This window comes from Labeo rohita, chromosome 5, assembly GCF_022985175.1.
Source record: "Labeo rohita strain BAU-BD-2019 chromosome 5, IGBB_LRoh.1.0, whole genome shotgun sequence".
Lineage (NCBI taxonomy): Eukaryota > Metazoa > Chordata > Actinopteri > Cypriniformes > Cyprinidae > Labeo > Labeo rohita.
In genome coordinates, this window is record NC_066873.1 from 25352276 (window position 1) to 25372418 (window position 20143).

The following is a 20143-nucleotide window of genomic DNA, read 5'->3' on the forward strand; positions in this document are numbered from 1 at the left end:
GAAAAGGTATTGCATATGTGTACATTGTGTAGATGTGCATGTGTATCCAAATGAATCTGTTGGAAATGTCACCGATAACATTTTGTACTTCATTTATACGTATACATCTTTATATTTAAAGGATTAGCTCACTTCCAGAACAAAAATTTACAGATAATTTACTCACCCCCTTGTCATCCAAGATGTTCACGTCTTTCTCTCTTCAGTCATAAAGAAATAATGTTTTTTGAGTAAACATTTTAGGATTTCTCTGACTTCTATGGTGCCCGCAAGTTTGAATTTCCAAAATGCAGTTTCAATGCAGCTTCAAACGGCTCCAAACAATCCCAGCAGAGGAAGAAAGGTCTTATCTAGCGAAACGATTGGTTATTTTTTTTTAAAAAAGATGACAATTTATATAAGTTTAAACCTAAAATGCTTGTCTGTGTATTCGGGTTCAAGACCATTAGAGTAGGTTAAAAAAGTCCCATCTCATTTTCTCCTCCAATTTCAAAAACGTCCTACATCGCTGCAGAAGTACCAGACCGGTGTATACAAAATGAACATGCAAAGAAAATCAAACGCCCATTACAAAAGAAAAAACAAAACAAAACAAAAAAAAAGGTAAAACATCAATGTAGGACGATCCTGAATTTGGAGAAGCACTGGAATACACAGAGCTATAAGACGAGCATTTGAGGTTAAGAAGTATATAAATTGTAATTTTTTTAGAAAATGATTGATTGTTTCACTAGATAAGACCCTTCTTCCTCAGATCGTTTAGAGCCTACTGCATTTTGGACGTTCAAAATCAAGGGTACCATTGAAGTGCACTGTATGGAGAGAAATCCTGAAATGTTTTCCTCAAAAAAACATAATTTCTTTACGACTGAGGAAAGAAAGACATGAATTTCTTGGATGACAAGGGGGTGAATAAATTATCTGTAAATTTTTGTTCTGTAAGTGAACTTCTCCTTTAACACATTTCTGTGTAGGCATTACTTTTGTTTTACTGAATTGTGATTCAGTAAATTCTACTTCCTGTCATTCTAACTCAGCTTTCTGTAGAGTGTGGCCAATTCAACTCAAATTTCAAATCTGTATTTTGCACAACTCTAGAATGCAAAGTAATCAAACATTTTTAAATCAAGAATTGAGCCCTGTATAAAAATAAAACCAATAAAAACAACTTGAAGAAAATGGCAGTCTCCATACCACAACTCCAACAAAAACAGCACAGAACAAAGGTATTGTAATTACTTTTAGAGTGATTCTTTTCCAGCTGGTAAACCATAAAAACACTTTATATTAGAGAAAACATATTCACTATTAATTAAGAGCTCTCTCTCAATATACTCCTAATTTTCTGCTTATTGATAGTAACCCTAGTGAAAAATAAATGTACTAAAATGTATTTAAAATACATTTATTTAATGCTAAGTATAATACAAATACATTTACATAGTATGTACTTAATAAAAAATCCCCGGCAATTGTACCTTTAGTGTACTAAACAGTTATATTTACAGTCTGCTAAACTGGAGAAACTAATTTTGTACTTAATGCACTTTAATTGTGCGGAAGTAGTGCTGAAGTCCAACATTTTCAAGGGCTGAAAATGCTGGATTAGTGTAAACAACATGCGTAACTGTAGCAAAAGTTATGCGTTTTAAAACTGAAATGCGCTAATGTAAATGTAGCCTGAATATGCTTATTAGATTTTGGTAAAACAATTCTTAAAGTGCATACTACAGTACATATCTGCATTACACGTGCTACTTTACTGAAACCAGAAGTATTACATTCTCATAAGTGATTATTTTCAACTCTCATCTCATTTATTTCCATCCTTCCTGCTCTCTGCATTCCCTCATGTCAATCACAGGAAATCACAAGTAAATTAATTCAAATAACCAGGCTAGCAACAGGGTGACATTTGGGTAATTGGAGAATCTTAGCTCTTCTTCTGTCTGCAGACGATCCATTTCCACTTTCACAGAGCCCATTATGAGGAGCAATACAGACGCAAGTGTGAGAAATAGATTCTGAGCTATTAGCCATTATAAACAGGTCAAACTAAAACAGGCTTCACTGAATAAAATGGTTATCGTCAGATCTCCTGATTTCACTCCACTAGCTCAAAGATGCAGCCAGAATTAAACTGAAGTTTTTGCATTTCTTCTATAGCTTGCTTCATAATATAATTGTCTAATAAACCTGGCATTGTGTATAATGAATCCCACTGGCTCTTTGATGAATTGTCATGAATTAAAGCAATTGCTAAATGCATAAATATAATAGCTTAGCCTTCAGGATCCAAGTCCATAGTGGAAGACACACTGGACAGTGTGTGTATGTGTATACACATATGCTGATTACTATTTACCTCTCAGCCCAGCAGCTGGACTACATCAAGTCAAGCACTCTCTTCCAGTTCCTTCTCCTTTTTTGTGAGGCCACTGGAGTCTCCTTACATACTGATTTTAAAAACCCAATTCATCTCCCATCTGTGTGATAGGGAGATTCTATTTCACACATCAGGCTACAAGCCTCAATCACAAGAAGTCAAACTGTTATCTCTGCTCTTAAACAAAATGACATCCCTTCTCTTGTCCTCCTCTAGTGGCTTTTATTTTTGTAAACAGACAGGCTGGCTGTTTTTCTTTGAAACAGTGAAAGAAAAGAGGATGATGAAGAGACTGAAAGTGAAAAAGCTTTTACCTAAAATAGGCCTGTTCAAAATTCCACAACAAACCTCAGTAGGTCCAAACATCTTTATGCCTGTTCAGTCGCTGAATGTCGAGGTCCCTGTTTACCCATTAACATCCATTTTTTTGTGATAAGATCAGCGCTTGATACAGGTGTAAATGGGGCCTCAAACATTTTGTGAATGGATTTTAGCCACCTACTTATATCTGATCATTATGAGACAAATAAAATCATTTAAATCACAAGTCATTTAAACTTTGCTGCACTGAACCAAAACACATTCATTACAGTCAAAAATCACAGGCTAAAATCCTTATCTCCTGCTCAATTGTAACATCTTCTGTTTTAAATCTTAACAATAATCATGCAATTTAATATTTGCATTACTTTTTTTTAGAAAGCTGCATTCAAACACTTCATGAGGCATAATCACATCAGTTTCAATCGCTATGACCCTTCTGTTATCGAGGATACTTTCTTTTCCTTCCATCCATTTTCTTGTTACAAAAATAGATGTGGAGGCGGTGAGCTCTTATTCTGAGTGCTCTTCTTGCAGGTACTGATGATCTAATATCCTGTCAAATATGGTTTGATTTAGGCTTCACCCATTTCAATATATGGGCACTTTTCAACTTTGGACACTTTAATGTTCCAGTCAGAATAGATTTTTTTTTTTTTTTGAAGGTCACGTTAAATCTGTCTTGTAAACATTTTAGCATGTCTTCAACATAATTTAATTTTTAAATGATTTCCAAATGGATTGTATGTACATTTTATAGATTTAAACAGGCTCTATATAAATCTATTATTGATTATATTGATAACTGAATATTGGCATGTAGATGTCTTCAAACCAGGACTCTTACCAAACGTGTGAAGTTTGGTGTAGATTGGATATTGCATGTGTAAGTTAGTGTAAAACAAGTCATTTTCTGTTGCCAGCAGGTGGTGCTATGATTATAACAGAATATTGGCCTTTAGATGTGTTCAAGCCAGGACTCTTGTCGAACGTGTGAAGTTTGGGTCAGACACTTCCTGTTGCCAGTAGGTGGTGCTATGGCTATAACCGAATATGGTCATGGGCATGTGTTCAGAACAGGATTCTTATCAAACGTGAATTTTGGTGCAGATCGGACGCCTGAATTATAACAACAACTTTTTTCATGGCGAAACATCAAAGTTTCTCAGGCCGCCACTGACACACCCTTCAACAAAAACTCAAGATCTTCGCAATTTAAAGTCACAAAGGGCTTTAGATTAGACTGACCAAATTTGGTGTTGATCTGTTTAAATCACTAGGAGGAAATGCCTGAAATGGCCAAAAATGGCACAGAACTTGCAGAGAAAATTCTAAATAACAGACTTCCTGTTGGGTTACGGACTTCGCACCAAGGACTTTTTTGTAGGTACTGGTGTGTTACATGTGTCTACTGATTTTCGTACATGTGTGTGAAACATAGCTCAAAGGGCACTTTGTTGAAATTTTATAGGTGGCACTATTTTGCCACACCCACATCTGAAACCCATATCAGATGTACATTTTCACCACTTTTGACTTGTGTGCAAAGTTTTCCGAGTTATCGAGCATGTTTAGGCCCTAAAAATGCAATTCATTTTAGAGAAGAAGAAGAAGAATCTGAGCAATTACAATAGGGTCCTCACAGCACCAGTGCTCAGGACCCAATTATTGTGTTACATTTTCCATCACAATTTTGTCAAAATATGCAAAATGTTAAAACATTTTTAGTATTAAGGTGACATAAATGCATTTACCAAGATAAAAAAGTTGGTCATTGCATTATAAAAATCTTAAAAATGTAATTATCCATTAAAGAAAGATAGAAACCACAATACATCACCTCAGATATTTTGGAAGTGACACTGTAGTGAAAACGTTCATGACTTTAAAAAAAAAAATGCTAAAGACAAAACTTTTCTGTCAGGTATGTGTGCACACCATTGGAAATTTCTAGCAGACAAGCTAGTGAAAGTGTGAAACAAGAGTTTATATTCCTCAGGACCAAAATGTCCATAGTTGCAGAAACACCCATATGTATGTGTATCATATACAGTGTATCAAAGAGTTGGGTTAGCTCTGGCAGTTGCCTGTCATCTGTGATTTTCTGAACTTCATCTGACGACTGTGACTGCATCACTGTGTACAAAGAAATCTTCGGAAAAGGTTGCAGGCTGTATTTAGTTGCACGGCATGCTGAGCACACTCATGTTTAGCCTGTGAGATTCTGCTGTGAAAGTTTGAAACTTAGAGAAGCTTGACAGTGAGGTATATTTCCCTTAAAGCTCTCCTCTGCAACAACAAAGCACACCCATCTGCATATCTAAAGGCCAAGGAGAGGAGCCGCTAACTAAAACAGCAAGCTACTGTCAACAAGCCATGAAGATAAATATTTTGCACACATACACACTGTAAATGCCTCGGGTTTACATTAGAAATAGTTTGTGTTTGTATTTGGCATGCTAAAAGACGCATCCAGATGGGTTAAATATAAACCGTAGAATTACAAGACATCCAAACTCTCATAAAATAGCATGACATACCTGTAACACAGGACTCTGGTCGAAGTTGTAGGCACTGGGTCGTCCCTCCAGTGTGGAGAAGGCCACATTTCCGCCAGTTAGTGGTGAGATGTCACTAAATTCATCCGTGCAGAGTGCCGTCCTTTCATTCTCACCTGGACGTATGAAGCCCTTATTGTCCCTCCCGTACATCTTCCGACAGGAAGCGCTGTAATATTGATACGGCTGCCATTGTCCATTCTCCCCGGTTCGCTTGTAGATGGCGAAGCTCTCTGGTCGGCTGGTGTAGAACTTCAGACGCACATATGTGATCTCAAAGGACTTGCCTTGGAAAAACAACAAAAGTGTTTATGTCAATACAATTATTATGGACAGGTCACACAAAATTCAGTACCTTCGTAGTCTGAGAATTAAAGTCCAGGTTATTAAATGTCCCTTAGTTTTTATTATGTCAGTGGTGATTGGTAAAATTGAGAGTGAGCAGGTGAAAGATCAACCCAAAAGAAAATTAAGGATGAAAACGGAAAAAGAGGATGAGGACACTTTATCCAATTTAGAGCAGAAAGTAGCTTTCTTGTGTGTCTGACGAGAATATGTGGAGCTTGTGCCTTGGTGGTACTTTATCAGTTTAATTGCTGCTTGAATATAAGTGTCCAAATGAACTGGAGAGTTCCTGAGAAGTCGTTAACCCTGGGTTTCTTCAAAGGGACTGTTCCTGCAGCCAGTGCAATGAAAGAGATATAACTGTGACAAAAAGACAGTTATTTAGTTTAAGTCCATTTATATTTAGTCAACAGAAAGTCTACTGTTGTTCTGCCGTATTTTACAATCTGCTACCTTTCCTGTAAAACTAATATACTTATTACCAGTGTTGCTACCACATGATCATCAGGTCGTCATCAACTAATAAACTCTACAGCTGGTAACTGACTGCATGTAGTCTAAATAGCAACAATAACACAACCATACTGATATATACAGACAAACAGCACCATTTACATTTTTACAATTTACTGCACATTGTTATTCTTCTCGTTATTTCCCTACAGTGGTTAAAGAACTGGAAGTCTCGTTGCTTTCTGTGTGTGTGCTTAGGATGTGTGTGCTGGGAAAACCTTATAACAGAAACTAATATGGCTTTAAAATGCATGATTTTAGGACAATGATAATCAAAACCAAACAGATGTTTTTTAACAGTATTCAAGGTGTAAAAGGTGCTTGTACAAGCTGTAAAAGCACAGTTCTATTCTGGAAAAGGGGCGGGGAGGAGCAGCTCATTTGCATTTAAAGATAAAACAGAATGTTCCTGATTCCACTCAAAATAGGCATTTTCAAAATGAATTGAATCAATACTTTCACATATTCTTTCTTTATTTAAAAACTGTTGCTTTAATTATCTTAAACAAAACTGAAAATCATTAAGAAGAAATTTGTCTCAAAATATATGCATTCATTTTAGCGATTCTCATTTGCCACTTAAATCTACAACATTTTAAAAAACATCAAATATTAGATGAAGTAAGTACAGAATCAACTTTGCACTGTGGCACGCGATCACGTCAAGGATCAGACAAATTTGCATGTGCATCTTGAAAAGCGAATGTTCTAGAAAGTGCTACGTCACGTTTTCGTGCCATCTAGTGGTTTAGAGGAAAGAGCCCTATTGTACCCTACATCTTGTAAAACGGGGCATAAGTGCCCTTTAAGATATAATAAGAATAGTAGGCTAATATGCTATTCCAAGTTGGAACAGTCAAGTATTTTAATGAATTTATCAGTTTTTGAATGAACCATTCCTTCAATGACTCACTGACTCACTCATAAAGACATAAGTCACTTGTCGCCACCTATTGGCATAATGATGTAATTTGCAGAAAGAGTCCCTACCACAGAAAGAAGGATATATCTTTTTTTAAATCTTTGTATCTCTCTTTTATAAATCATAATTTCTGTCATATACTACATAGACATGCTCACTCACACCATTTCGGTTGCCATGTTGAAATCGTTTAAGCATAATTTCATCTCAGCATGTCAGAAGATTATCTTGGCTGGAGAAAAAAAAAGGAAGGAAATGGAGAAAAACGGGCAAGAGGAAAAAAACAAAAACAAGAGTTGGTCTCCAGCTCTAATCATGATGATGAAACACACTGGAAAAAAAAGAAAGGAAAAAAAAACAAAAAACAATAAATCACTCAGCAGCACTTGAATTTGAATATGTACATACATATAATGTGTATGTCACCCACAGGTTTAATGTGTATTCATTTGTACCTTCACAGAAAGCCACCATGATGCAGTAGACTAAACGTATCCGCAGATATGTGTGCGTTTGTTTGGTTCTGAACTCGACTCAACCTGCCCAGACTCAATATTTATAAATAAACTATAAAGTAATCACGTCTGTGTATAGTAAAACTGAAACAATTTTTTCTTTTATTAAGATTTGGAGAAAAAGAGATGGTAAACGAATGGAAAACAAAATCCTGTTAAGATTCACAATTTTCAGTGCACTACATAAAAACCTGAAGATATGCAGACCAACTGGAAAATGTTTAGTAATTAACTGTATTCTTTCAACATCTACATATATAAGATTTCCAAGTGAACATGTTCTTAAACACTGATTTGCACACAACAATCTTTAATGTTCCGTTGAAGTATTTTGCAGCAAACATCTGTATCTCATATCGGACCTTTGAACATCTTTGAATGAAACCCACAATGGAAACCAGATGTGGAAACATTCCTTAGAAGTTTGCAAGTGTGTGTTTGTGTATGTTTACATGTGTGTATGGGAAAGACCTGACCTGCCACTGGACCTCTGCTGCTTTTTGTGCTTGTCTTATTCTTTGTAACGTTTTCTGTACCACCCCCCATCACTCTCTCCACAGTGCGTGTGTCTATCTGTCTGTGTCGGCCTCCCTAGGATGTATCTGTTTGGTTTGGAAATGTGAGAAGGCCTTTCATAGACACCCAACTGCAAGGCATTTTTGAATGTGAGCAAATACACTTTTATGCCTGATTAGCCTGTTTAAACATAATTTCAGTGCCCTTTCATCTCCTTTTTTTCCTCTCTCTCTTTCACAAAATGTGCTTCCAAGAGAATCACCAAATCACATCTGAACTTTTGATGTGCAGAAGCACATGCACTGTGATTACAGCTCGTTTTATGACAAGAGAATCCGAATGACAGGTGTTTGTTTGCGTTATGAATCAACAGTTTTAGCATTGAGGAAAAGATGCAACTACATGCTCAATACTGTAGCCTTCATAGCCAGACTTCTTACAAAACCAAGTCTGCTTCATACCGCAGCTTACAACCTCCCACTGAGACAGGAAGAAACCATCTGTAGCCTATAACATGTGAAGAGACCATCCACAGTTTATGTGTGTCTTTGTTTTTCACACTGACTTTGTAACTTATTGCATTTTTAAAGCTGTTCACACTACATTCAGGATATACATTTGATCAGTTTGTGCATTCCCTGGGAACTGAACCAATGACTTTGGCTTTACCCTTAAACATGTCTTTAGGAAGCTATTTGTTATAAAAACAATTTCTTTGAGGTAAAATTTGCAAAAGGGTATAATATGGAAAAACTTTGAAAAATGGAAATGCTGGGCATTTAGAGTTGCAAAATTTCAACACTGTTTTTTGATACAGTAAGTTAAAGTTTTACAGTCACGATAAGTTAACAAATTCACTATTTGACCATTTAAATACTGTGGTAAACATTCATATCAAAACGTATTTTAATTAAAATAGTTATTTTAATATTACTTAATTAAACAAACACACTATTAAATGTTATATCAATAAGACAATAATGATAATAATGAGCTTTAAGAAAAATAGAAAAAGGTTTGACCCCTAATGCATAGTGCTTTGCTTCGAAAAATGTCCAGAATGTCAGGGCATGCAAGGCTTAATTATATATAAATTATATATACACTGCCGTTCAAAAGTTTGGGATCAGTAGGATTCTTAATGTTTTTAAAGAAGTCTTTTTCTGCTCTTAAAATCTGAGTATATTTGATCAAAAGAAAAACGGTAATATTGTGAAATATTATTGCAATTCAAAACAGAAGTTTTCTATTTTAATATACTTTAAAATATAATTTATTCCTTTGATACAAAGCTAAACTTTTATCAGGCATTCAGTATTCAATGTCACATTATCCTTTAGAAATGATTCTAATATGCTTATTTATTATCAAATAAACAGTTGCACTGCTTCATATTTTTGGAACCATTTTTTTCAGGATTTCTTTGATGAATAAAAAGCTTGAAAGAACAGCATTTATTCAAAATATAAATCTTTTCTTACAATATAAGTCTTTACTAGCACTTTGTATCAATTTAACCCGTCCTTTTTGAATAAAAGTATTAATTTCTTTTTTTAAAAAAAAGAACAAAAAGACAGACCCCAAACCTTTGAACAGTAGTGTATATTGTTAAAAAAACAATTATATTTTGAATAAATGTTCTTTTTAACTTTTATTCATCAAAGAATTCTGAAAAAAGTATCACAGGTTCCAAAAAAATATTAAGCAGCACAAGTGTTTCCAGCACTGATGATAAATCAGCATATAAGAATGAGTTCTAAAGGATCAAGTGACCCTGAAGACTTATGATGCTGAAAATTCAGCTATGCATCAAAGAAATAAATTATAAGTATATTAAAATAGAAACCCATTATTTTAAATTCCAATAATATTTCACAATATTACAGTTTATCTGCATTAAATTTAATGCAGTCTTGATAAGCAGAAGAAATTCTTTAAAAAGCATAAATCTTACTGATTCCAAACTTTTGAATGGCAGTATATATATACTATAAATGTTTACATTTTTTCGTAAATAGATGAATTTGTTACAAATTGTGTCTGCTGGCTTGTATGTTGTTTTGCGTGATTTTAGAAAGCTGTGGCAGTTAATATACTAATAACCAAAGCCATTGTTTTGATCGATTTTAGAATGTCATCTACCGTGTTTACCCATATTCAGTGAAAGTTAAGTATTTTTTAATTGCTGTTTAAAAACATTGCAATTCTAATCTGCTGGGTCTCTGAGAGTTCAAGCAGAAAAACAAGAACAAAAATTCACCTTTCAGAATACAAATAACATTAAGTTTCATAATAGTTACATTCTAGACATATGGGAATGCTTGTGATTGAAAACACTGTAGCGTAAAGTCTGCAGGGCAATAATGTAATAAAACCAGAAACCTGCTGAGATATCAGAGTCATCTCATCTTATGGGCCACCAAAATGACATTAGATTTCAGAGGTGTTCACATTTACAGACAGCATCAGATTCACAGCTGGGAAACTCATTGTGACTAGCAAGCCTCTTGCTTCTTAGATGCTGTTCAGATAACATTCAGTTTACACAGTATAATGCTGGGGTAAATGTTTAATATAATAAAAAATAGATAGACCTACATGTAGGTTTAGTAAGATAAAGAATAGGATGCATTTGGATGGCCCACATTCACATACTTGTTATGATGGAAAGATAGTGTCTAGATAGTGATTTATGGTCTCAAAAGTGTTGATTGTAATATAAAAAATACATATATTCAAATACACATTTTAGCACAATTAAGTACAACACTTGGTTTATGGTTTTTGTACATTCCATGTGCACAAATAGGCTTCGTTTCCCATTTTTTGATTGATATTAAAGCCCAAACTGGGTGTCTTACCAAGATGCAGTGTGATGTTGACTGAATTAGGATACTGAACTCCATAGAACATGGACTGGCTCTGCCACCAGGTGGGCTCTTCATCCGTGTGGAAGTCCGTCAGGTAAGTGGCGTTGCGATTCAGTTCCAAGTCCAAGGCATCACAGAAGTGACACGACCGCGTGGACCCCGTCTGCATGCAATAGTCCTCAGGTGGGATACCGCACACATTCGAAACGATCACTGTACGATTGAAGGCCGCGTTTTCAAATTTAGGCAAACAGCGGCTCGGGACGCCCTCCTCATCGTAACAGGAGTCCATTCCACCAAGAACATGGGAGAAGAAGGTGAAAAGCAGAAATAAAAGAGAGTGAAGTGCAGAGGAATCCATTCTTCAGTGCAACGGTCTGAAACAGAAACAACTTCAAAAGAGCCGAGCGAACCAAAACAAGTCTAGCAAATAATCTAAATCAGAGCCACATGCTACAGGGAAAAAACTTCAAGGGAAGTTCAGTAGTTCAGTGTTCAAAGGCAAGCATAATAAAGTATGGGATATAGCAAACACACATGCAGATACACACATTTTTTGTAATGCAGAAACAATTCAAGTCAAGTTTGCATGCAGCAAGAAAGTTTCATTCAGTACACAATAGTTGCATGCACACATACATTCAGTTAAGAAGAAAAGGTATAAAGAAACTGGAATATTCCTCCATCCTCAGCCTTTGTCTTCAGTGCTTTTTTCTTTCTATCAGCATGTGTTTCAACTCTAAGAAGTCTGGGACACAAGCTCCCCTCATGTGGATTCGCAGACAGACAAAGTAGAGGGAGGAGAGAGGGGGCTAGAGGGAAGTCAACTGCGGTTGACCAATAATTAGATAAATAGAGGGAGGGACAACATGAGAGTATGAAAAAAAGTAGAAAGAGGAGTGAGAGAGTTTGGAAGAGCAGCGCCCTCTTTTGAAAGGGTACAGAGAAACCACTGTTAGCAAGTATACATCATAAAACAACCGAGGGGTCAAGGTTTAGCTGGTTATTATGACCCCAGTATCCCTGCTGGGGGATGCCTGTAACTACAACACACAGCACAAAACACTTTGTTCTGCTTCAGAATTTTACATTTAATTCAACATTACTTTGTTTCTTTGGGATTAATTGTGACATTTAATAGCAATTTATGATTAAAAATGTTTCTACACCATTTGTTTTATTTAATTAATTAAGTAATCTGAATGAGTCCATTATTTTATGACAATCCCTTCATTTAAAATTCAGGCTAGTATATTATTCCCATAATAATAATAATTCATAGAACATAGAATTAATGCATTAATGCACTTCAGTTATTTTTAACCCAAATGCTGGGTTCAGCCTTTTGGGTCATTTTAGAGAGTTATTTTTAACATGTTTACTCAGGTGCTGGGTAGTTTTCTGCACTCGAAAAATGCTGGGTTCTTTTTTTTTTTTTAACGAAAATCAACTTGTTGGGTCATTTTATTTGGTTATTTTTTAACATTTTTACCCAGGTGCTGGGTAGTTTTTCTGCACTTTAAATAATGCTGGGTTATTTATTTTTTTAACCCAAATGCTGGGTTCAGCCTGTTGGGTCATTTTATTGGGTTATTTTTACTCAGGTGCTGGGTAGTTTTCTGCACTCTAAAGAAATGCTGGGTTATTTTTGTTACCCAAATGCTGGGTTCAGCCTGTTGGGTCATTTTATTGGGTTATTTTTACTCAGGTGCTGGGTAGTTTTCTGTACTCTAAAGAAATGCTGGGTTATGTTTTGTAACCCAAATGCTGGGTTCAGAATGTTGGGTCATTTTATTGGGTTATTTTTAACATTTTTACTCTAAAGAAATGCTGAGTTAGTTTCTTAACCCAAATGCTGCAGAATGTTGGGTCATTTTATTGGGTTATTTTTAAAACTCAAGTGCTGGAGTTATTTTTATTTTTATTTTTTTTTTAACTCAAATGCTGGGTTCAGTCTGTTGGGTCAATTTTTGGAGTTATTTTTATTTTATTATTATTATTTTTTTGTTTGTTTTACATTTTTGTTCAGATGCTGGGTAGTTTTTCTGCACTCTAAAAAATGATGGGTTATTTTTTTTTTTAACCCAAATGCTGGGTTCAGGTTGTTGTGTCATTTTATTGTGTTATTCTTAATATATATTTTTTTTTACCTAGGTGCTGGGTAGTTTTCTGTAACTCTGCTGCTGGGTCATTTTTACTGTCAATATAAATGATGAACCCCCTCACATACCTACCCAATGCTGGGTCAGTGTAACCCAGTGTTGGGCTGTATGTGGCGAACCCGTTAAAACTGGATATACATTTTGCGTTCTGTGTAGAGAGAAAACAACCCAGCAAATGGGTTAATATATAAAACACAACAAGTGTTCTGTCCAATATTTAGCCAGCGATGAGTTGCCAAATAACTCAGAAATGGTTGTTTTTAACCCAGCATTTTTTAGAGTGTATCTGAACAATGAATTAACAAATTATAAAAACTATTGAAATGCATACATTTACACATTAGATTTATTGTTCTCTGCAACATTGTGGGGCAAAATGTTAGGGTAATCTTCCAATCTTTCCTTACTTTTTAAATCACACCCTCTTTTGCAAAACAAAAAACTTTTAGGATACACTGTGACAGCCGAGAGAGTGCCAGTGGGATGGGAAATGGATAACTTTCTCCAAGGATTATAGATCTCCTTGCGAATAGCAACCAGTGATGATAAAACCTATAGAGGCACATTTTTTCGAATACCAGTCAATGAATATTTACACATGCAAATAACCTGAAGTTTCCTATGTAAACATAAATATTTGAAGCAATCACCGGCACTCGACTCCTTCCTTCAGCAAACAAACTGACATACTTGCAGTGTTTGTGGTAAATGGCAATGTAACTATTCATTTCAGTTGAGTGTAATTTGATTGTGTGCACTCATTAAGTCAAGGTAATCTCAAGCAACAACATAATCATTTGTTTAAAGGACACGGTATGCAGTAAAGAGAATAGAATGATTGATTTTCCTTTCTGGGAACCTTTTATATGAAGGAAAATTCACACCACACAGAAATACAATCATTACAGAGAAACATGTAGAATAAATGCACCACACTCATGACATTGCTTTTCATTGACAGGACTGTGATTGGACAGTAATTCAATTCCGCTGCGGCACAATTTCCGCTGTGTTTAGACTGCAATGCAAAAGACAGCATCATTCAGGCATATGCAATGATGTGTCTCATATTTAACTCGCCAAATGTAAAGTGTCAGGCTTGCAATATAGCTGGATAAGTGGATTATATTTCAAGGTGTGAATGTTTTTCATTCCAACAGGATTCTGCATTTTACTGTTTCAAAAGCATTACCATACATTTTAATGAAGAGATAAGTGGCTGTAAAAATAAATGATGACAGTTTAGCTTTCATTGCAGCACAAAATCAGATAGCAAATGAAAACCAATAAGTGTATTGAGTTTTACATTGTTTCTCTGTAATGACTGCTTTTTACAAATTCAAAAATTCTCTCTTATACATTTACATGTCTGCAGTTGAAGCTGTACTGGTAAACTGACATTTAATCAGCTTTGTCTCAGCTTTGTCAAGTATGCAGGGTGCAATAGTGGTTTTATAGTATTGTGCTACCGGGCAGCACCTCAGAGCTAGAACTGCTGTAAAAACAGCCCATCATTATTTTATCAAGATGAATGAGCACACTTCACTCAGAGGACCTGCTAAACATTCAGGGGAGAGAAAAGTGCAGGGGTAAGGGGCCAGATATTCATTCATCATTTGCTACACAAAATCTGTTATAACAAAGTGTTTTTTTTGTACGTGAACCAAAACCTTAAGTTACAAACGATGGGAATGGTCACTCTATATGGCTTTACTACCTACATTTATTTACCAAAAAAAAAAAAAAAGGCGAAGACAAGTTAAGAGGGTTTTATGAAGGTCCAGCGATTTTTATATGTACGCAATGTTTTTCTTTATCCTTTGTCTTTTGACCTTTCGTCCCTGTCTGATTAGCTGATGGTTTATTAAGTCAGGGAATAGTCATTATAAAAGCCTTCATTAGGATGTCCCTCGCTTTCATTGCTCTGTGCTGGAATAACACTGCAGTTTTTACATTTTCACTCAACTGTACCTTAGTGGCTTTGATTAGTGCATCTAAAGTGCTTCAGAGACTTGTGTGCGTCATATATCTAATGTCCAATAAATGACGCACGTTGATGTTATTTATACATATTTTATATACCGTTTGCATTTATTAAATTATTTATTTTGTTTTGTGTTTTATTTCAAAGATACCGGACTGTTCTGTACTGCTCATGTGTCAATATTAAAATTAAAAGTTCAATCAAACAACCAACCAAATCAAATCATTTCAAAAATTCCAGTATATATATTATTGTGTAAAACAAATTTCCAACAAACAATTAAACAAGCTTTTGTATAAGTGGTTTGAGACAGCTTCACTCGTTGTACAACTGTGCATATATTGTTTTTTTCTGTTTAAACTGGAATTGAAAACTTCCTCACACTAGTCCTTACTTTCTACACTGACCAAAATTATAAATGCAGCACTTTTGTTTTTGCCCCCATTTTTCATGAGCTGAACACAAAGATCTAAGACTTTTTCTATGTACAAAAAAGGCCTATTTCTCTCAAATATTGTTCACAAATCTGTCTAAATCTGTGTTAGTGAGCACTTCTCCTTTGCCAAGATAATCTATCCACCTCACAGGTGTGGCATATCAAGATGCTGATTAGACAGCATGATTATTGTACAGCTGTGCCTTAGGCTGGTCACAATAAAAGACCACTCTAAATGTGCAGTTTTATCACACAGCACAATGCCACAGATGTTGCAAGTTCAGATGATGTGTAACCACACCAGCCCAGTACCTCCACATTCAGCATCTTCACCTCCAAGATCATCTGAGACCAGTCACCCAGACAGTTGCTGCAACAATTGGTTTGCATAACCAAAGAATTTCTGCACAAACTGTCAGAAACCGTCTCAAGGAAGCTCATCTGCATGCTTGTCGTCCTCATCGGGGTCTCAACCTGACTGCAGTTCATCGCTGTAACCGACTTGAGTGGACAAATGCTCGCATTCGATGGCGTCTGGCACTTTGGAGAGGTGTTCTCTTCATGGATGAATCCTGGTTTTAACTGTACAGGGCAGATGGCAGACAGCGTGTATGGCGTCGTGTGGGTGAGCGGTTTGATGTCATGGCCCACGGTGGTGGTGGGGTTATGGTATGGGCAGGTGTATGTTATGGACAACGAACACAGGTGCATTTTATTGATGGCAATACACAGGGTATACACCTTGTTAAAGAATTAGTCGTGTGTTAATAGTTCTAAAAGTTCCCCAACCATTAGTCATAAGTGTAGGCTATATAGTTAGTGGGAATCTCCTCTCAACTTACAACATTGTTTACATTGCTTTACACTGTGTGCGTAATTCAAACCGGTTTACCATTTTGAACCAGTATATCGCCCAGCAACAATGAATGTATAAAGCTTCAGAAATATGCACTATGCATACATGTCCATGTACAAGGTTTCCTATGTGTACAAAAAACAACCCCTACAGCTGAGAAAGGACATGTAACAATCTCTGAAAAGGACAAGACTTACAATATTATTTGAGCTGATTTGCTTTTAGATGAATGGGCAAGCTAGATGTGTGTGTGCTTTAAAAATGAATTGATATTATTAAGGGGAAATGAGCCATAAGCACCTGAACATGGTGCTTAGTCAGTCACCAGCACAAACACACAGACACTATGAGAACAAGTGCCAAAGTGTATGATTTATGAATGATTTTGTCTGCCAATTTAGGAATTACAGAAGGTGAACAGAAAAGGTACTAATCTAGATGAAACAGAGAGAGACAGGGGGAATATGTGTGCTCTTGTGTGACAGTGGGGGGCTTTAATTGCACAATGGATTGTCACATTATGGAAAGACAGGCTCAAACAAGACCAAGGAAGTTGAGGCAAATGAGACTGAGAAAGAGAGCAATGACACATTTGACATGTGTGAAGACATGATGAGAGTAAGACAGAAGAAGACAATTAGGTGATGGAAGAAGGAAAGGTGGGTGGATGCATAGATAGAAGGTAGGCTACATGTTACATAAAGATGAAAAACAAATGACAATAATAGAGGGATGGGGGTGGTGGAGACAACCAGATATAGAAAAGATGAGACCACTCCATCAAGGTGTGCATCCACACTGTTAGATGAAAAGATTTCATACAGAACCCTAATGAATCTTGAGTGTGCGGTGACTGAAAAAGTGAGAACACAGATGTAGAGCACTTGCAGTACACCCCTTGGAGCATCCTGCTTCACTCCATTAAAATCCACTCCATTCTACACCTCTATTTAAAACCAAAGATGGTTTCATTCTCACCTGAGTTTTGATTGCAGTTTAAGTACATTGAATGAACTGAATGAACTGTGGCCTTCATTCCTTAGGGAGAAAAGAGAGCAAACTCAAATGTGCTCGGCTCACAAATGGATGTATATTTAAACGCATTTACACACAGATAAAAAAAAAAAAAAAAAAAAAAAAAACAACAATTGTGTGTTTTGTGCAAAAACAAATTAGAATCAAATGAGATGAAATTAAACATGGTTATCTAACCAGAAAGCAAATGCATATATTGCATTTGTGATAATTATCTAAAATGACAGATGACTATTAAAATCGAACATGACAGTGAAAAAGACGGTACAATATTTATACCAATACAGTGATATGATAGATAGATAGATAGATAGATAGATGAACTGGTGAGAGGAAGAGTGCAAGAAAGAGACAATATGTCCTACAGATGTCATACCAATAAAGCTGAACAACATTGAACTGAAAATGGTAAACGATAGAGACAAAAAAGAAGGAGAAATGGAGCAGCAGCAAAAAAGACTTGTAAAGACAGAAGGAGCAGAACAGATTGCGGTCAGTGATAAGCATCTGTAAAGGTCAAATTGAGAACGCTATGGGAGATAAATGGCATGGCTGCTTCACCATTAGCCCCAGAATTAAGAGCAGTGGCACCAATAAAACAGGAGTGCTTTTACTTTTCCTTCTGCTTATCTTCAGACTGCCCAAGAAAAGGCTGTGTATGAGTTCTAGGTCTTCTATTTCAGTCAGACTATACAAAGTCCAATGATTTCATTATCTTAAAATGAATGACTCCTACAAAGTCATTCAAATGAAAACACATAAAAGCGACTTGGAAATTCATTTTTAGAACTATCTATTCATTCCAGGGAGGGAATGCATTTCATGCCTGGTGCAAAACAAATTCCAGTACCTTGACTATTGTACTTTCATGCAGGTCATCTGCATGTACTTAGTATTTAGCCGACCCAGCTATTTATAAACACTGCCAGATGTTGATGTATGAATCATAGAAAGCTGATGATTAGAGAGTTTGCATGAAACAGTTTTTATCACTGATTTTGATTGTGATACGCACAGGTTCAATTCCAGTGCTTTATCTTGCATTCTATGTGGTCATATGGTCCGTAAACAGGGAACTAGTTTTCATACAAGTAAATGTCAAATACACTTCACATAATGAGTGAATATTCGGCTGAATATGTTTCATGCAGAGGTTCATGGTTTCCGTAGTAACATCACGGTCTTTTCCTTCTCGCTGTCCTCCTAGACCAATTAAAAACTGTGGCGTTTTAACTGACTTTTGGCTTGAAGCTCCAGTCACCATAAATCATCTAAAAGATTATTCATTTAGTTAATAAATGAACTTGTCCTAAAGTACCCACATGCATAATGAATTCTTAAGATAGATGTTCACACACATGCACACAATTAATATTCGCAATAATTTCTGTTCTTTCAAAGAGAGGTTCTCACAGCTGGGTTTTCAGTTCACAGCATTTCAAAAAAGGCTTGCTGACTCAGAGCTCAGTGTCTGCTCTCAATGGAAAAGATGTTCATGTCTCGTTCAAAGACAAACACTGAAAAAGAAATGGCATCTATGTTTATATTAGTCTGCCTGTCTCATCCTTATCCCAAGTTTACTATAGTCAGCCGGATCCGGTTTGTATCCAGATCAGATCGTGGACCTACATCCATGATCGACCAAACTCTGCAAACGCTTCAGTGACCAGACAAGCCCATGACACAGATCCCTAAGACCAGCTATAAATTTGTTGTGCCCAGACCAGCTAGGACCAGTTTTTAATAAGAACATCAATCATTATGCTTAAAGGGATAGTACACTCAAAGATGAATATTCTGTCATTAATTACTCAACTTCATGTCGTTTCAAACACGGAAGACCTTTGTTTATCTTTGAAGACATTAAGATATTTTTGATGAAATCCGAGAGCTTTCTAAACCTGCACTGACAGCAATGCAACTATCATGTTCAAGGCCCAGAAAGGTAGCAAGGACAGTCCATGTGACATCAGTGGTTGAACTGTATTTTTATAAAGCCATGAGAATACTTTTTGTGAGCAAAGAAAACATAAATAGCAACTTTATTTAACAATATCTACGCTTTCCTGTCAGTCTTCGGCACACGTTCACAAGAGCACCACTTGGATTTCATTGAAAATATCTTTTATCATTTTTGTTCTGAAGATGAATGAAGGTTTTATGGGTTTGGAATGACACAAGGGTGAGTAATTAATGACAGAATTTTCATTTTTGGGTGAACTATCCCTTTAAAGCCACTAATAAGCCAGTCATCTACTACTATGTCTAATATTACCAAAGCAGACTTGATTTTAAAGGAGTAGTTCACTTCCAGAACAAAAATTTACAGATAATGTTCATATCTTTCTCTCTTCAGGCTTAAAGAAATATTTTTTTTCATCAAAAAACATTTTGGGATTTTTCTCCATATAATGGACTTCTATGGTGCCCCCGAGTTTTAACTTCCAAAATGCAGTTTAAATGCAGCTTCAAAGGGCTCTAAACGATCCCAACCGAGGAAGAAGGGTCTTATCTAGCGAAACGACACGGTTATTTTTTGAAAATGTTTTTACAATTTATATACTTTTTAACCTCAAATGCTCGTCTTGTCTAGCTCAGCATGAACTTGGTTCATGACAGTTAAGGTATGTTGAAAAACTCCCATGTCATTTTTTAAAATCATTGTTTTTGTAAAGGGTGTTTGATCTTCTTTGCTTGTTCACTTTGTAAACACTGGGTTGGTAC

General features: G+C 36.0%; 1 protein-coding gene across 1 annotated transcript in view; it reads right to left on the reverse strand.

Moving 5' to 3' along the window:
• lamc3 (laminin, gamma 3) overlaps positions 1-11719 on the reverse strand; it is an 87653-nt gene extending 75934 nt beyond the window's left edge. Inside the window, exons 1-2 of the mRNA XM_051110486.1 lie at positions 10938-11719; positions 5248-5552 (exon numbers count right to left, since the gene is read on the reverse strand). Coding sequence (XP_050966443.1) covers positions 5248-5552; positions 10938-11307 — 675 coding nt within the window. The 5' untranslated portion in view covers positions 11308-11719. The remainder of the gene's footprint in view (positions 1-5247; positions 5553-10937) is intronic.
• Positions 11720-20143: the final 8424 nt, after the last annotated feature.